At 41.3% G+C, this 18,214-nt stretch overlaps 1 protein-coding gene across 3 annotated transcripts in view; it reads right to left on the bottom strand.

Moving 5' to 3' along the window:
* Nucleotides 1-18,214, bottom strand: part of RNF32 (ring finger protein 32) — a 50,572-nt gene that overhangs the window by 22,651 nt on the left and 9,707 nt on the right. For 2 of the 3 annotated variants that reach the window (XM_053609386.1, XM_053609387.1), the window contains 4 exons: nucleotides 17,457-17,599; nucleotides 13,707-13,739; nucleotides 13,026-13,150; nucleotides 12,746-12,854 (listed from right to left, as the gene is read on the bottom strand). In XM_053609386.1, coding sequence (XP_053465361.1) covers nucleotides 12,746-12,854; nucleotides 13,026-13,150; nucleotides 13,707-13,739; nucleotides 17,457-17,599 — 410 coding nt within the window. The remainder of the gene's footprint in view (nucleotides 1-12,745; nucleotides 12,855-13,025; nucleotides 13,151-13,706; nucleotides 13,740-17,456; nucleotides 17,600-18,214) is intronic. The other variant, XM_053609388.1, reaches the window with a different exon arrangement.

The raw sequence follows: 18,214 nt of genomic DNA, 5'->3' as shown, positions 1-18,214 counted from the left end.
GGCACGAGAACTTAAAGAGCAAGAGGAAGTGAAAGGAAAATTAGGGCAAGGAAACAGATAAAAGAAATCACTCATGAGGAAGAATCAGCAGAAAACTCCAGGCAACATGAAGAACCAGTCCAGAACAACCCTGCCAAAGGACCATGAGGTAGCTACTGCAGATGATTCCACCTATAAAGAAATGTTAGGAATGACAGAAAGGGAATTTCGAATACACATGTTGAAAACAATGAAAGAAATGATGGAAACAATGAAGGAAACTGCTAATAAAGTGGAAAATAACCAAAAGGAAATCCAAAAACAGAATCAAATAAGAGATGAACGATAGGAAGAATATAAAAAGGATATAGCAGAGCTGAAGGAACTGAAACAGTCAATTAGGGAACTTAAAGATGCAAAGGAAAGTATCAGTAACGGGTTAGACCATGCAGAAGAAAGAATTTCAGAGGTAGAAGACAAAGTTCTTGAGATAACTCAGATAGTAAAAGAGGCAGAAAAGAAGAGAGAGAAAGCAGAACGTTCACTGTCAGAATTATGGGACTTTATGAAGCGTTCCAACATACGAGTTATAGGAATCCCAGAAGGGGAAGAAGAATGCCCCAGAAGAATGGAAGCCATACTAGAGAATATTATAAAAGAAAATTTCCCAAATATCTGACACACTGCTTTCAGAGGGATATCGGACCCCAGGTCGCCTCAACTCTAACCGAGCTTCTCCAAGACACATTGTGATGAACCTGTCCAAAGTCAAGACAAAAGAAAAGATTCTGTAAGCTGCCAGGAGTAAGCGCCAGTTGACCTGCAGGGGCAAATCCATCAGAGTGACCACAGACTTCTCTAATGAAACTTTCCAAGCAAGAAGACAATGGTCATCTACCTTTAATCTACTTAAACAGAACAATTTCCAGCCCAGAATTCTGTACCCTGCTAAGCTAAGCTTAAAAATTGACGGAGAAATCAAATCATTTATGGATATACAAACATTGAGGAAATTCGCCACAACAAGACCAGCTCTACAGGAAATACTTCAACCTGTTCTGCACACTGACTACCACAATGGATCAGCAGCAAAGTAAGAACTCAGAAATTAAAGGACAGAACCTAACCTCCACACTGATGCAAAAGATAAAGCTAAGCAATGGACTCTCACAAAATAAGATGAATAGAATACTACCACACTTATCAATTATCTCAATAAATGTTAATGGCTTGACTTCCCCACTGAAGAGACATAGATTGGCTGACTGGATTAAAAAACACAAGCAATCCATTTGCTGTCTCCAAGAAACACACCTGGCTTCAAAAGACAAATTAAAGCTCTGAGTCAAGGGCTGGAAGACAATTTTTCAGGCAAATGGAATTCAGAAGAAAAGAGGAGTTGCAATCTTATTTTCAGATATATGTGGATTTAAAGCAACTAAAGTCAAAAAAGACAAAGATGGTCACTTTATATTGGTCAAGGGAAAAATACAACAAGAAGATGTTTCAATTCTAAATATTTATGCACCCAATTTAAATGCTCCCAGATTCTTGAAACAGACCTTACTCAGTCTGAGCAATATGATATCTGATAATACCATAATAACAGGGGACTTTAACACTCCTCTTACAGAGCTGGACAGATCCTCTAAACAGAAATTAAACAAAGATATAAGAGATTTAAATGAGACCCTAGAACAACTGTGCTTGACAGACGCATATAGAACACTCCACCCCAAAGATAAAGAATATACATTCTTCTCATCACCCCATGGAACATTCTCCAAAATTGATCATATCCTGGGACACAAAACAAATATCAACAGAATCAAAAGAATTGAAATTTTACCTTGTATCTTCTCAGACCATAAGGCACTAAAGGTGGAACTCAACTCTAACAAAAATGCTCGACCCCACCCAAAGGCATGGAAATTAAACAATCTTCTGTTGAATAACAGATGGGTGCAGGAAGAAATAAAACAGGAAATCATTAACTTCCTTGAGCATAACAACAATGAAGACACAAGCTACCAAAACCTGTGGGATACTGCAAAAGCAGTTTTGAGAGGAAAATTCATCGCTTTAGATGCCTACATTCGAAAAACAGAAACAGAGCGCATCAACAAGCTCACAAGCGATCTTATGGAATTGGAAAAAGAAGAACAATCTAAGCCTAAACTCAGTAGAAGAAAAGAAATATCCAAAATCAAATCAGAGATCAATGAAATTGAAAACAAAAGAATCATTCAGAAAATTAATGAAACAAGGAGTTGGTTTTTTGAAAAAATAAATAAAATAGATAAACCATTGGCCAGACTAATGAGGAACAGAAAAGTAAAATCTCTAGTAACCTCAATCAGAAATGATAATGGGGAAATAACAACTGATCCCACAGAGATACAAGAGATCATCTCTGAATACTACCAGAAACTCTATGCCCAGAAATTTGACAATGTGAAAGAAATGGATCAATATTTGGAATCACACCCTCTCCCTAGACTCAGCCAGGAAGAAATAGAGCTCCTGAACAGACCAATTTCAAGCACTGAGATCAAAGAAACAATAAAAAATCTTCCAACCAAAAAATGCCCTGGTCCAGATGGCTTCACTCCAGAATTCTATCAAACCTTCAAGGAAGAGTTTATTCCTGTACTGCAGAAATTATTCCAAAAAATTGAGGAAGAAGGAATCTTCCCCAACACATTCTATGAAGCAAAGATCAACCTGATACCAAAACCAGGAAAAGACCCAAACAAAAAGGAGAATTTCAGACCAATCTCACTCATGAATGTAGATGCAAAAATTCTCAACAAAATCCTAGCCAATAGATTACAGCTTATCATCAAAAAAGTCATTCATCATGATCAAGTAGGCTTCATCCCAGGGATGCAAGGCTGGTTTAACATATGCAAGTCCATAAATGTTATCCACCATATTAACAGAGGCAAAAATAAAGATCATATGATCCTCTCAATAGATGCAGAAAAAGCATTTGATAAAATCCAGCATCCTTTTCTAATTAGAACACTGAAGAGTATAGGCATAGGTGGCACATTTCTAAAACTGATTGAAGCTATCTATGACAAACCCACAGCCAATATTCTACTGAATGGAGTAAAACCGAAAGCTTTTCCTCTTAGAACTGGAACCAGACAAGGTAGTCCTCTGTCAACTTTACTATTCAACATAGTGCTGGAAGTTCTAGCCAATACAATTAGGCAAGACAAGGAAATAAAGGGAATCCAAATGGGAGCATTGGAGGTCAAACTCTCCCTCTTTGCTGATGACATGATCTTATACTTAGAGAACCCCAAAGACTCAACCACAAGACTCCTGGAAGTCATCAAAAAATACAGCAATGTTTCAGTATATAAAGCCAATGTCCACAAGTCAGTAGCCTTTGTATACACCAATAACAGTCAAGATGAGAAGCTAATTAAGGACACAACTCCCTTCACTATAGTTTCAAAGAAAATGAAATACCTAGGAATATACCTAACGAAGGAGGTGAAGGACCTCTATAAAGAAAATTTTATGAAATCCTCAGAAAGGAAATAGCAGAGGATATTAACAAATGGAAGAACATACCATGCTCATGGATGGGAAGAATCAACATTGTTAAAATGTCTATACTTTCCAAAGCAATCTACCTATTCAATGCCATTCCTATCAAAATACCAACATCGTACTTTCAAGATTTGGAAAAAATGATTCTGCGTTTTGTATGGAACCGGAAAAAACCCCGTATAGCTAAGGCAGTTCTTAGTAATAAAAATAAAGCTGGGGGCATCAGCATACCAGATTTTAGTCTGTACTACAAAGCCACAGTGGTCAAGACAGCATGGTACTGGCACAAAAACAGAGACATAGACACTTGGAATCGAATTGAAAACCAAGAAATGAAACTAACATCTTACAACCACCTAATCTTCGATAAACAAAACAAGAACATACCTTGGGGGAAAGACTCCCTATTCAATAAATGGTGTTGGGAGAACTGGATGTCTACATGTAAAAGACTGAAACTGGACCCACACCTTTCCCCACTCACAAAAATTGATTCAAGATGGATAAAGGACTTAAATTTAAGGCATGAAACAATAAAAATCCTCCAAGAAAGCATAGGAAAAACACTGGAAGATACTGGCCTGGGGAAAGACTTCATGAAGAAGACTGCCATGGCAATTGCAACAACAACAAAAGTAAACAAATGGGACTTCATTAAACTGAAAAGCTTCTGTACAGCTAAGGAGACAATAACCAAAGCAAAGAGACAACCTACACAATGGGAAAGGATATTTGCATATTTTCAATCAGACAAAAGCTTGATAACTAGGATCTATAGAGAACTCAAATTAATCCATATGAAAAAAGCCAACAATCCCATGTATCAATGGGCAAGACACATGAATAGAACATTCTCCAAAGATGACAGACGAATGGCTAACAAACACATGAAAAAATGTTCATCATCTCTATATATTAGAGAAATGCAAATCAAAACAACCCTGAGATATCATCTAACCCCAGTGAGAATGGCCCACATCACAAAATCTCAAAACTGCAGATGCTGGCGTGGATGTGGAGAGAAGGGAACACTTTTACACTGCTGGTGGGACTGCAAACTAGTACAACCTTTCTGGAAGGAAGTATGGAGAAACCTCAAAGCACTCAAGCTAGACCTCCCATTTGATCCTGCAATCCCATTACTGGGCATTTACCCAGAAGGAAAAAATCCTTTTATCATAAGGACACTTGTACTAAACTGTTTATTGCAGCTCAATTTACAATCGCCAAAATGTGGAAACAGCCTAAATGCCCACCAACCCAGGAATGGATTAACAAGCTGTGGTATATGTATACCATGGAATACTATTCAGCCATTAAAAAAAATGGAGACTTTACATCCTTCGTATTAACCTGGATGGAAGTGGAAGACATTATTCTTAGTAAAGCATCACAAGAATGGAGAAGCATGAATCCTATGTACTCAATTTTGATATGAGGACAATTAATGACAATTAAGGTTATGGGGGGGGGAAGCAGAAAGAGGGACGGAGGGGTGGGGTGGGGCCTTGGTGTGTGTCACACTTTTTGGGGGCAAGACATGATTGCAAGAGGGTCTTTACCTAACAATTGCAATCAGTGTAACCTGGCTTATTGTACCCTCAATGAATCCCCAACAATAAAAAAAAAATAATAAAATAAATAAAATAAAATAAATTTGCATTAATTTAATATTTACCAATTGTCATTATGGAGATGCAGCTTAGCAATGTGGCTGGAGGTTTCAGAAGTTTCTCCCAGATTTGAGAGTGTTGGTGTTCCACAGATAATTCTGAATTTACTGTATTCAGTATTGTTAATGTTACACATTTTGCTTTGTAAAATTTCCAATTTCTAAGGTTCAAACATCAGACCTTTAATATTTCATTGCTGTATAGTTGCATGCACATTTAAGTGTGGGGTGGATGACGGGGTGTGTGTGAAAAAGCACATGGTGGCTTTCCATACCAAGGAGGAAACCTGCCCTTTCTGGAATTTTGCTAACTATATTGCAAAGCTGATCTCTCACTTGCCTTGATAAAGCCATTGTTCATTTTGGCTTTGGAATTTGTTTACCTGTAACGGAATTGTATTGGAAAAATGCATTACTACGAAGCCTATAGACACTGATTCATCTGAAGCTGGTCTTTATTTTAGTACACATTTTTATTTCTGAAGAACTTTCATAAGTATAATGGAAAGATCAGAAACTACAATAAATAAATAAAAAAAAATGAAGATGAGAAAGTAAGGATGGAATAATGAGAAACTGCAGACTAAGTTGAAAACCCAAGTCCAACGGTCATATTTGTATTCTGAATATCTTAGTCTGTGATTTCTACAGGTGCAAACAGCCTTATTTTACTTACATTTTTTTATAGGTATTTAAAGGAAAATAATTCAAACTTGTTTTTACTGAAACACACGTTTGTTTTTTGATGAAAGTAATGTTTCTTTAATTAGGAAAAATGACATATAATTATTTTTTTAAAATAGTATATACTACTAAACTAGATGAAAGCTGTAATCCTGTGTGAAGGCCCCTCTGTGGCTGCTGACTTTTCCTTCCTAGCACAGGTTGTGTGGTTGCATTATGTATGCTTCACATTTGTTTGCTATTAATCTGTTTTAGTTTTGAACTAAAAGCAACAAGAAGATGGCTGCAACTCCCAAATGCTAATATATGTAGGTACACCAATGTTCCATATTTACCAAGAATTCCAATGAAGATGGTCATTTTGCCTTGTAAGCAGGACAGATTTAAATACTTTTTCTTACCAATGTCTTGCACATTCCTTATTAAGTTTACTTTTAGCTATCAACTATTATTAATGAAATAATTTCTTATTATATTTTAGAGCTGGTTATTATTGCTATAAAGAAAGTGATTATTGCGTTTTTATCTCAAATTTTAACATCTTCTAGTAGTTAATTTCAAACTATTTTTCTAATGATTTTATGCATTTTAGATCCATATATACAAATATAGGAGTTTATATAATGTATATACTATATGTGTGTGTGTGTGTGTGTGTTTTATATATTTTGTTTTCTTGTGTTTTTGCATCAGCAAAGATTGGCTAAAGTGGGATGACAGTGAAGTAGCCGAGTTTTTCATCTTTTGGGTTTCCTTTTCTGAAACAGTAAGTTTTTGGTTTCTGATATGTAGTAGTTACTGTGACAAGGAAATTTCATTCCAGTTTTAGTTTGCTGACTATTATTATTAGGAATAGCTATTAAATTGTATTTAGTATCTTTTCAGTAAAAACTGAGATATTCATAGTTTTTCTCATTTGTTTTATACTTTAATTTTTTCCATGTTTCCTATTTTTACAGGAAGTTATTTATTTTATTTTATTTTTTTATTTTTTCCCTTTTCTTTTTTTTTGAGGGTGAGTCTTACTTTATCATCCTCGGTAGAGTCCCATGGTGTCACAGCTCACAGCAACCTCAAACTCTTAGGCTCAAGTGATTCTCTTGCTTCAGTCTCCCAAGTAGCTGGGACTACAGGTACCTGCCACAACGCCCAGCAACTTGTTTGTTGTAGTTGTCATTGTTGTTAGTAGGCCCCAGCCGGGCTAAAACCCACCAGTCCCAAGGCATGTGGCCGGCGCCCTAACCTATGGGCGCTGAGCCTACAGGAAGTAATTTCAATTATATTTTCAGATTTAATGGCATGAAGTTTTATATAACAGTCTGTATAATTTAAAAATCATTTCCATTTATATGGGTATAACTCTATTTCTCTCTATCTGAAGACCAACATCCCAGGCTCATACTGCTGGGTGGGGGATTCTCCCATCTATCGCCTCCTTATTCTTTCTAGGCTTTCAGGGATTGGATCTTGTCTACCCACATTGGGGGGCTGAGTCCACCAATTAAAATGCTGATTTTACCTGGAAACATCCCCACAGATGCACCTAGAAATAATGTTTACCCAGATAATGTGAGCATCCTTCAGCCCAGAAAAGTTGACATGTACTATGAAGATTAACCATCCCACCTGGGTAATGTGAAATTCAATAACCTAGTTCAGTAATTTTCAGATTTACTGAACATGTTAGTATTTTAAAATTATAGATTGAAATTATAGAATAACATTTTCTGGAGTATTCGTACAGCTAAGAGAATGAGTTTTATCAAGTTGGAAAGGTAGAAAAAAAATCATCAAATTTAAGATACATTTGGTAAATGACTAAGGAGTGCTCTGTGACATAAAGGATGGCCTTTGGGCTTTGCACATATGGGCATGGGAGGCATGTGCCACACAGACCAGCGGGGTGGTGGCGGGAGTGCACCCTCCTGCTAACACACCACCTTACAGGGAGCGCACCCTCCTGCTAACACACAGCCTTACAGGGAGCACACCCTCCTGCTAACACACCGCCTTACAGGGAGCGCACCCTCCTGCTAACACACCGCCTTACAGGGAGCGCACCCTCCTGCTAACACACCACCTTACAGGGAGTGCGGGCTTCACTAAGGGGACGTTTGGGTTTATAGATTCCAAATGTTTACAGACAAATGAGATAAGGGAGCAAGACTGAGGCACGAAGGAACTCCAGAGAAGATGAGGAAAGGAGCAGAGATTTGGGAATTCTTCCATTTCAGGATTAATAAGAATTCAAAAAAAACTGTATGATGCCTATTTGTGTAACAAATTATGAGTATTACCTACGATCTGAGTGTATATATACATATAAATACACACATGTGTGTCTATTCTGCCTCTCCCTACCCCATACACGAAATTAGCATCAAGCAAGATGACCTTCAGCTGATTAGGAAGTTATCAGTATTCAAAGCGGTAGTTATTTAGATGCAAAAAGGTTCTAATATACAACCCATCAGTGACTCACTACTTTAGTGGGTCCAGAAGTTTGGAGTTGAAATAGAAACCATCACAGTGTGGTGCCTGCACTAAGAATAGGTTTTGTCCTGTGAAAGTTTTATTTCTGCTACATGTATGTATGTGCTAGGTCAGTGTATACAGCATATTCCTTATTGTGGATTAAGGAAAAGTCTGAAAGCTACTGGGCTAAAGAACCTGTTGAATTTGTTCTCAACACTCACCTCCTCTAACACCCCTGCCCCCCCCCAAAAAAAAAACACCAAAAAAACTTCTGATTGGCTTATTAATTTTTTTCTTAAATATTCAGCTTCAGTGAATTAGCTATTCATATTTTCTAGGAATATCTTCAAAAGACCGAAGGAAAAACCAAATTTGTGACATACAAGGTTAAATATAGTTTACACTTCTGTCCTTTCTCTGCAAGTAGCAGTTTCTCCACAGAGGACAGAGATTTAGTGAAGACCAATGAAAAGTGGGTGCATCTTACTAGAGGCAGGGACACATGAGGTGCGCTCTACTCACAGCAGACGCTGTGGTCAGAGGTGGGGCGTGTGGGGAGGGAGCGTGAACAGACAGCACAGGGTGAACTGGGCGTGGACAACAGGCAAGTGGAGATTCAGAAGTGCAGGGTCGGGGTGGGGACAGACTACGGGTGCGGTGGTCCTCCTCACGGAAGCGGAAAGTGAACTTGTGGGAGAGATTCAACCCACCGAGTCCTGAGGAACACCAGGGTGCCCGTCCCAGAGACAGGGTGACAGGGATGAGGAAGAGAGCCCCACGCCTCACCCACCAGCCGGGTGAAGTTTTCCTTATCTTTCTTAAAGAAACTGAAATGTGTTCTTTGTTGGAAGGATTTATTGGCAGAGGTTAAAAAGCTCTAGGAAGCATTACTATAGGGCTGAGTCTCAGCAAGTAAAGCTGTGACCCCTGTGCTAGCTGACAAACATTCTGAGCATGGAGCAGCCCCGTGGCTGCAGACACCACAGCACTCTCAGCTTCGGGCTGCAGACTCAAAACCTCAAAATAGCCTAGTCAATCATGGGTCCTTTACAGAGCGGAAAACCAGTATGTGAGTGAACCTCCTGTGTGCTGCAGAATCACAGATAATTAATAGTGCAGCTAGACAATCAACTGAGTCCCAGGACCAGTTTATGTGAAGACAAAGCACAGCCCTTATTTTCAAAAGTTATTATAAGATGATGTGTCGGCATGAAAAATACTTATGCACTATCAAATCTATAATTAAACATTTTTAAGAGAAAACAATGAATGGCTTCCAATTTGAGAGCCAACACACTATGACATATGAGAACTTACTAAGAGTAGCTCAGAGAACAGACTGTCGCCACTGAGTGCAAAGAGCATGTAAAAAAGATACAAAAGAAGCGTGGAGACAATGGTGGACGGCAGTCCTTTGCTGGAATGAGAATGAATTACAACACCATAGACTATCTGTCTCTGACGCTGTTGGAAAACAATTAACTTGGCCAAGCACACGTTTACTGGAGTGAGCATGAGGACCTCAAGCAGGCTGCAGCGTTATCTTGGCCATAAAACTTGGCCTAGGGAACAATGTAGAAGGCTGATATCTAAACTGAAGTCAGCACATTGCTCTCTAACAGTAAAAGAGGAATGGGTCCTGTCTAAGAAAAAATGAAGGTGGAACGCATATACTCTTTTTATCCAGTGAATTATCAGGACTTTCAGCTGATTTGCTGTTTCTTCTTTAAAAAGGGATGTTTAAAAAAGAATCACCAGGCAGCACTGAAAAATGGAAAGCTTTTCCCAGGACCACATGTAGACTGAAAGGAGAGGTGTCTTGCGGCAGCTTACCCCTCTCCCTAAGTATCCTTGGCTCCCCATTCTAAGGGACTTGAATGGCTTGGAGAAGATTACTTTTCTTACATCAAAGTAGGATTGCAGATGCTCTCTCTATAGCCTCTCCCCCCTACCTCCCGCAGCCTGCCCTCTCCTACAGCCTGTCCCCCAGCGTTTCCCACTGGCCAGGGCCACTCCCTGCTCACTACCAGAGGGTGCACCTCCCCCGCCATGTCAGCACGGCACTGCGAGCATCCCAAGGCACAGGAACTAACTCAGACTCTCCAACCCACTGGTTCAACTTCAACGCGGAGACAAAGATCATTTGCTCACATATTGATACTGTAGTTGTCCTACTTCTGAAAGCAAATTAAATATATTTTCTTAATTAAATCTGAGGGATAGTGACATCACAATAAGCCACTACTATGATTTTCTTTTGCACATACTTGTAACTACATTACTCAGAATAAATACTTAAATGACCAGGAGGGGTAAGAAAAAGAATCATATTGCTTTATAGTCAAGTCCCAATCTACTTACTTTCAGGGTTCCTGCGTAGTTCTGGGACACTAAAAGAAGTCTCTGCCCCCCAGGCACAGGAAAGGATACAAAGGTGAGGAGAGTTGTGCGAGGGCGGAGAGGTTAGCACCACTGCGCAGGGCAGACGGTGAGGAGAGGGCGGAGAGGTTAGCACCCCTGCGCAGGGCAGACGGTGAGGAGAGGTGCGCGCCGGGGGCGGAGAGGTTAGCACCCCTGCGCAGGGCAGACGGTGAGGAGAGGTGCGCGCCGGGGGCGGAGAGGTTAGCACCCCTGCGCAGGGCAGACGGTGAGGAGAGGTGCGCGCCGGGGGCGGAGAGGTTAGCACCCCTGCGCAGGGCAGACGGTGAGGAGAGGTGCGCGCCGGGGGCGGAGAGGTTAGCACCCCTGCGCAGGGCAGACGGTGAGGAGAGGTGCGCGCCGGGGGCGGAGAGGTTAGCACCCCTGCGCAGGGCAGACGGTGAGGAGAGGTGCGCGCCGGGGGCGGAGAGGTTAGCACCCCTGCGCAGGGCAGACGGTGAGGAGAGGTGCGCGCCGGGGGCGGAGAGGTTAGCACCCCTGCGCAGGGCAGACGGTGAGGAGAGGTGCGCGCCGGGGGCGGAGAGGTTAGCACCCCTGCGCAGGGCAGACGGTGAGGAGAGGTGCGCGCCGGGGGCGGAGAGGTTAGCACCCCTGCGCAGGGCAGACGGTGAGGAGAGGTGCGCGCCGGGGGCGGAGAGGTTAGCACCCCTGCGCAGGGCAGACGGTGAGGAGAGGTGCGCGCCGGGGGCGGAGAGGTTAGCACCCCTGCGCAGGGCAGACGGTGAGGAGAGGTGCGCGCCGGGGGCGGAGAGGTTAGCACCCCTGCGCAGGGCAGACGGTGAGGAGAGGTGCGCGCCGGGGGCGGAGAGGTTAGCACCACTGCGCAGGGCAGACGGGTCTGTGCTGAAAGCAGCTGGGACGCCATGTGCACAGAAATTCACCCAACCAGAGAATGGAATGGAGGAGTACGTTACACCATGAGTGCTCATTATCCCAAATGGGAGAAAATGACCATGTTTAGGGAAGATCTGAGTAATTGTACAAATAATACTTCCACACAGACTGGTCACAGGACACTGTCACTGAGGAGTTTTCTCTGGCTGATGTGAAGCTGACACTCTGTCCAGAGGTCATGGTACTACTGTAAGAAGTACAACACGGAGTATCACTGAATCTGAAACACTGTGCCTGAAGATTAACTGGACAGTATGTTAATACCTGTACTATGCAAATCTGCAGCGTGCTGGGTTTTTGTAAATACTGTATCTACTCTCAGAGCAGCACAGCTAGAAGAGCCGAGGTTTTACACATCCCAGGTCAGGGGACGGGCCTCAGAGTAACAGTCCCTGCCATCTCCCTGCAGCCTTAAGGCTGATGGGAACAGAACTGGAACAGTGCTGGCCTGACTGCTCCTCTGACTCCACCATGCCTGTCCTTATGGGGTACAGGGACACAAAATTGTCAAGTCAGTCCCCAAAAGTAAAAATAAAAGATAAAAAGTGGATAAAGAAAAGCGGAGAAATAGAAGTCCTTTGTGTCTAAACCTCATTTGGACGATCCCACAGGCCTCAGGGGTCTCAACAAAGTGGCAGCCTTGCAGGGCCTTCATTCCTATAGTTTCTTTCCCTTTTCACCGTCACTACAGTACGTAAACCTGGTATCTTCGTGTACTTGCAGTTCAGAGTGTGTGGAGAGCGGAAGCTTGTTTCCATGCTTTTATTTAAAGAGGTTAGTTTATTTAAACAGCTGCCACAAAACAGGCAGCCAAAAGCTTTTCTGAATTTAACCTGTTCTGATTTTATAAATTTTATGATTTAACTAGAAAACAAAATATGAAAATATTTTACCATCTAAATGACAAACCAATTTAAATTGAACGGCATTTTTAGCAGCATCTCACCCATTTTTTAAAACCTTACAACGAGCCCCGTCAGCCCACGCCCCCTGCACGTGGAGCCCGCGCCTGAAGAATTAAGGGTATCTATCTACCTTTTTCTCATAGAACTTTCTCCTTAATTTGGCATCTCTGGGAGGTACTGTCTCTCTCAGGTTTCGGTACCACTTTCTCACAATGCATCCTCGCCAGTAGGCTTGGATTCTGGAACACAGAAATTTGAAAATGACTCACTCAGGATGCCTCTAGTTTGACAAGTATCTCAGAACTTGCTGTGAGTCCTGTGCTGTGCGAGGCCATGCAGAGCGAGGGCCCCTGAGCCTCAGGTTCCTTCGTACTGTGCTGCATCCCAGCGGCTGGCAGGGACCCTCTCACCTTGTCGCACACTTGGTTCTGAACAGCTGGGCCCCGTCCTGTATCACTCTGGTTTGATACTGGTTCTTTCTACAGAGAGGACAGGTTTTTTTACTTGTGAACTTTTCGAAAGCCTGAAGGCATGCCTAAAGAAAAACATTTCACTTAAAATTTTACGAGTAATTACTTTTAAACATTTTTACTTCTAATGTAATTACAGTGTTCTTTTCTCTCATAATTATGACTTAATCCAATTTAGATCATAAAGTGAAGAAGTTTCATCAGATGTTAACACTGTCCTCATGAAACCTGTTCTAAAAATGATTTTTTTTTTACAAGAATATACTTGCAGAGACATCAAAACCTTTTGAAAATCAGCTAGTATAAAGCTGAGTAAGTCATGCTTGTGTGTAAGGCCAGCACCGGGATGGTGCGCGTGACTCAAGCTATCACTCATTCTGATGTGCACTAACAGCAACAACCTGTTATGCAAACATCTGTGGTTCTTTTGTCACATAAAGTTCATGATTTTCAAAATAGGATGAATTGTACTATAGCCTACAGCCAGGTTTATAACTATAAATGGTGATTATGAATAAAACAAATGGCCCTTTTTTAGGAGACTTTAAAGTGAGGAAGGCTTCTCTGAGCTGCAAGGAGTGATGCACGGTCTTGGTACAGGGTGAGGCGGGATTTACTCACTTTGTGAAACACGTGGGAACATGAAAGCAGCACCTGTTCAGGAGGAAACAAAAAGATGTCTGAAGTGTAATAAAAGGAAAGCAACATAAACACATTAATTACAAGAACAATTCTGAATGCTTAAAAGGTACAGAGTATTACTTGAAAAATTAAAAAAGCAAATTAATAACTTTGATATTTATACTATTTAATGTGTAAGTTTAAGCACAGCACAAGTATATAATCCACATGAGAAAAATTAAGTTAGCAACAATCTGAAACATCAAACGCACACATGAAGTTTGATATTAAGCTATTAAAATGAGTGTATATGTAAAAGTCAAACAATTATGAATTAGATGTGTCTCCCAGTAGAATCTTAAGATGTGAGTTTAAGCTACCAGGGGTGAGGAAGGAAGAGGACTGGCCCGTCCAGCAAGGTGAGGGCTGGTGAAAGAAGGAACAGAGAAGTGCTGCCTAAGTACTGTTTAGAAAAGGTCTTTGTTCAACTTAATTACACTCCTAAATTTTTTTGAAATCACAGCTTTTTTGAGGTAGAATTTTGACAGTCTTCGATTTAAATAGTGAGAAATCATGGAAAGATGAGTTATTTTTTCTTTTTTCAGTGCAAGACACGTATCTTCACAAGAAAATATCCCCTTTCTGTGATCCAAACTCCCCGTCTGTGACAAAAGACAGAGGCTCACACTGAAGAGAAAGGTGGGGGCACAGGGCAGGAGGGGTGGGGTCAGTGCTCTGGGGCAGGGCTGGACACACAGGGCCCTGCTGCAAGAGCCCTTCAGCAACTGGGGCTTTTCCTCTCCTTAGCAAGAGAAGCTCAGGGAAGGTGGATTAAGTGAGGTGTGGTGTGGGTGGACTCTGACTTCAGTGGCCACCGTCTGTGCACTCTGGCTGAGGCTTCAATCTCACACAGTAGGGCTGCCTGACCTGGGACACCTCCCCGTTCTCACAGTGACCAACCGACCTGCCTTCATTCAGTCCATACTTTTTTTCATAAATGAGAAAAGAAGAAACATTGGAACAGAACTCAGTTCTAAAACCTTTTTTTGAAACTTGCCAACAAGTCAAAACTGAGTAAACCCAATAATGTGGATCTTTTCCTGTTATTACCAGTCCATCAAATAGCAGTATTTTGTAAACTTCAGTACTTATTCTTTATAGAATAATCTTCCTAAGTACTTTGTCAACAGATCTCCAATCTATATTGAATAGCATTATACTCCTGTATATTTAAAATATTTTATTTTTAAATGTCTATAAAATTTGTTATTGGCAAACTTTCCTTGATATAACAAAAATAAATGATTAAGTGGTAATAAATACACCAAAATGTCATAGCAGATTGATTCTAGCTGGACTCTACTGTACTTTGACTCGGCCTACTGTGGATCACTGGAATTGTTTACTTACTTCCTCGTCTGTGAAGTGCACACAATGCCTACTGTCGTCTGTGAAATGTATACAATGCCTACTGGAGAGACTGAATTAACTAACGGCCTCTGAAATCGTTATGAATGCTGGCGAAATACCAACTATTATGTACGACTAAGGAAGACTCTTAGTACAGATGTAACTGGAAATGCAAAATAAATAGAAGTGTCTATAACAAAACAAAAATAAAAAACAGAATCAAAGGAATTCTGGGCAAGATGCACCCTGGTCACCCACCAAGATGTTCAGCTATAAGTTTTCATTCTCTCTACAGCCATCAGGCTGTTTATAGTGTAATTCAGGAACAGGTTGTTTTTTTTTTTTTCTTTATTTCAAAGTAATATGAGGGTTATAGATTTTTAGGTTACATTATTCTCACTTACGGAGTAAAGTTCTAGTTGTCAAAGAGCCTCTCATCTGGGGGCGTGGTACCCACCCTCACAATGTGCACCATAGGTGAGATCTCACCACACACCCTCCCTTCTTCTGCCCATCGTCCTCTCCCTCCTCTGCCCTCCATTCCCTGCCCCGTATGAGATTATATTTGTGTTTCATTGTTCATATGAGCATGTAATTGTTTATATATTGGTTTCATATTGCTATTGAGTACACTGGATATTTATTTTTCCATTCTTGCGATACTTTCCCAAGAAGAATGTATTTTAGCTCCATCCAGGTAAATGTAAAAGATGTAAAGTCTCCATCTTTTTTAATGGCTGAATAGTAAGTACTTCATGGTATACATACATCCATAATTTGTTAAGCCATTTGGAATGCTTCCACAACTTGGCAATTATGAATTGAGCCATAATAAACATTCTAGTGCAAATGTTTTTGTGGTAAAATGATTTTTGTTCTTCTCAGTAGATAAACTAGTAATGGGGTTGGGGGATCAAATGGTAGGTCTACTTTGAGGTCTCTGAGGATTCTCCATAATTCTTTCTAGAAAGGCTGTGTTAGTTTGCAGTCCCACCAGAGAGTATTCCCTTCTCTTCACATCTACACCAGCATCTGCAGTTTTGAGACTTTGTGATGTGGGCTAATCTTACTGGAGTTAGGTGATGTCTCAGAATGGTTTTGATTTGCATTTCTCTGATGATTAAAAATTATGAGCATTTTTTCATGTGTTTGTTAGCCATTCATCTGTCATCTTTGCAGATGTTTCTGTTCAAGTCTCCAGAAACGGGTTGTTGAAGCCAGAAGAATTCCTTGAAGCTCTATTAACACTTCTGCTACACCAAAGTACTAAATTATCCTAAAAGGTAATTCTGTGGTTTAAATGCTAAAATATTTCCAAAATACCCAACTTTCACATATATAAGATAGGTCCTGAGAGAGAACTGGAATATAACAAATATGATTAAAATAATTTGTGAATTCAAACTACAAAGAACAAAAATTTAACTGTTGTGAACTTGTCAGTGATGAAACATACTGAAATTGAGTTTGAGAATCAATGTATCAGGGTGAGAAGGGATGCCAGATTCCTGTGCTATGAGTTCAGGGTTGTTCAAGTACATCCCTGTTTTCTTAGTACATCTCTGAAGGCCAGTGCCAGCTACACGCTGTGGGAAATCTCTAAAGGGCAGCCATTATCGCACACACACAGTTCTGAGAATGTAAGTATCCCCAACTTCCAGGATGTAACAGTTTAGTTAGGCAGACAAAATATGTGTAGGAAAGGGTGGCGCCTGTGGCTTAAAGGAGTAGGGCATGTGCCCCATATGCCAGAGGTGGCGGGTTCAAACCCAGCCCTGGCCAAAAACTGCAAAAGAAAAAAAAAAATATCTGTAGGAAAAACCTTTGCTATAAGTTATATATCATCTGTAAACCCAGGGTAATGTCAATCTTACTATGGTAAAGTTTCGTAAGTAAAGATTAAGATATTTTACTTTTCTTAAAGATTCTCCTACAAATTCTTTGGAGATACTAAAGCATGTTTTTAGTTGTTGTTGCTGTTATTTGTTTAATTTTCTTTTATGATTTAATTCACAAAAACTTAAAAATTCCTTTTGCTTTCGTCCTTTCTGCCCTGGGACACCAATGCTTCTCCACACCCTGCCATCATGCTTTCTGGCTGCACGAGGCTGGTGGAACAGAAGTGTCCCTTTTGTATAAACCTGATACTTGAGAATTACTGTCACTCAATAAATAAAACTGTTCAGCTCTTCCTCACACATACACTTTAATGAATGGAAAGAAAATACAAGTATCTGAGGAGGATACTTGTGCTCACAGAGGAGGATAAATGGCAACACAGAGGCCTGGCAGTCAGCCCAACCCACATCTAGTCCCTGAGAACAGCCCCATGTTCAGCACCTGGGGATGGAGGCGAAACTCTTCTTTACATATCGGGCAGGGCTGCATGGAGTCCCCTTGCAGGACGGACCTCTGCTTCACCTTCTCCCACTCATCAGATGACAGCGGCAATGGGGGAGGCTCAAAGAGGCCTAACTTCTGTGCTGAAAGTGAGACAATCAGAACGTGCGTCAGGGTGTTTCAGAGCATGACACCGTCTGTGATTCACAGCTTCACTGCAGACAGACGTTACAGCAGGGCATTTCATGCCACCCACTTTACTTCACCAGTCACCCCTGTGGTATCTACCAGGAGTGAGTTCCAGAATCCCTCTAACCTCTCAGATACCAAAATCACAGGTACAGGAGTCCCCTACATAAAGTGGTGTAGGAGAAAGACAGGAATTTTATAGTGGAAACATGAATGTCAACTGAAAGGCTGGGAGAAAAGGTTGAGATCCAGCCGTGATCACTTTGTGGGGGGCATGTTCTCAGACGTGCTTGTGGGGTGACTGATTCTGTTGCTGGGGGAATGAGTCAGAGCACGGAGCTGCATGGGGCCTGTGCAGCTCTGGCCCACACTCGTGCTGCAGGACGTCACCGCACGGTGGAACCTGTGCATCCAAACACAGGCAGGGGGCAGTAAACACATAATATAAAGACAAACAATGGCACAACTGTGCAAGGCACTCACTGTGAATGGAGCCTGTGGGACTGGAGTAGCTCTAGGGGTCAGTGAGGGAGTGGTGAGTGCGTGAGAGGTCTGCCTGTGCAGACCTT

Source organism: Nycticebus coucang, chromosome 11, assembly GCF_027406575.1.
Source record: "Nycticebus coucang isolate mNycCou1 chromosome 11, mNycCou1.pri, whole genome shotgun sequence".
Classification (NCBI taxonomy): Eukaryota; Metazoa; Chordata; class Mammalia; order Primates; family Lorisidae; genus Nycticebus; species Nycticebus coucang.
This window is presented reverse-complemented; position numbering and strand designations above follow the sequence as displayed.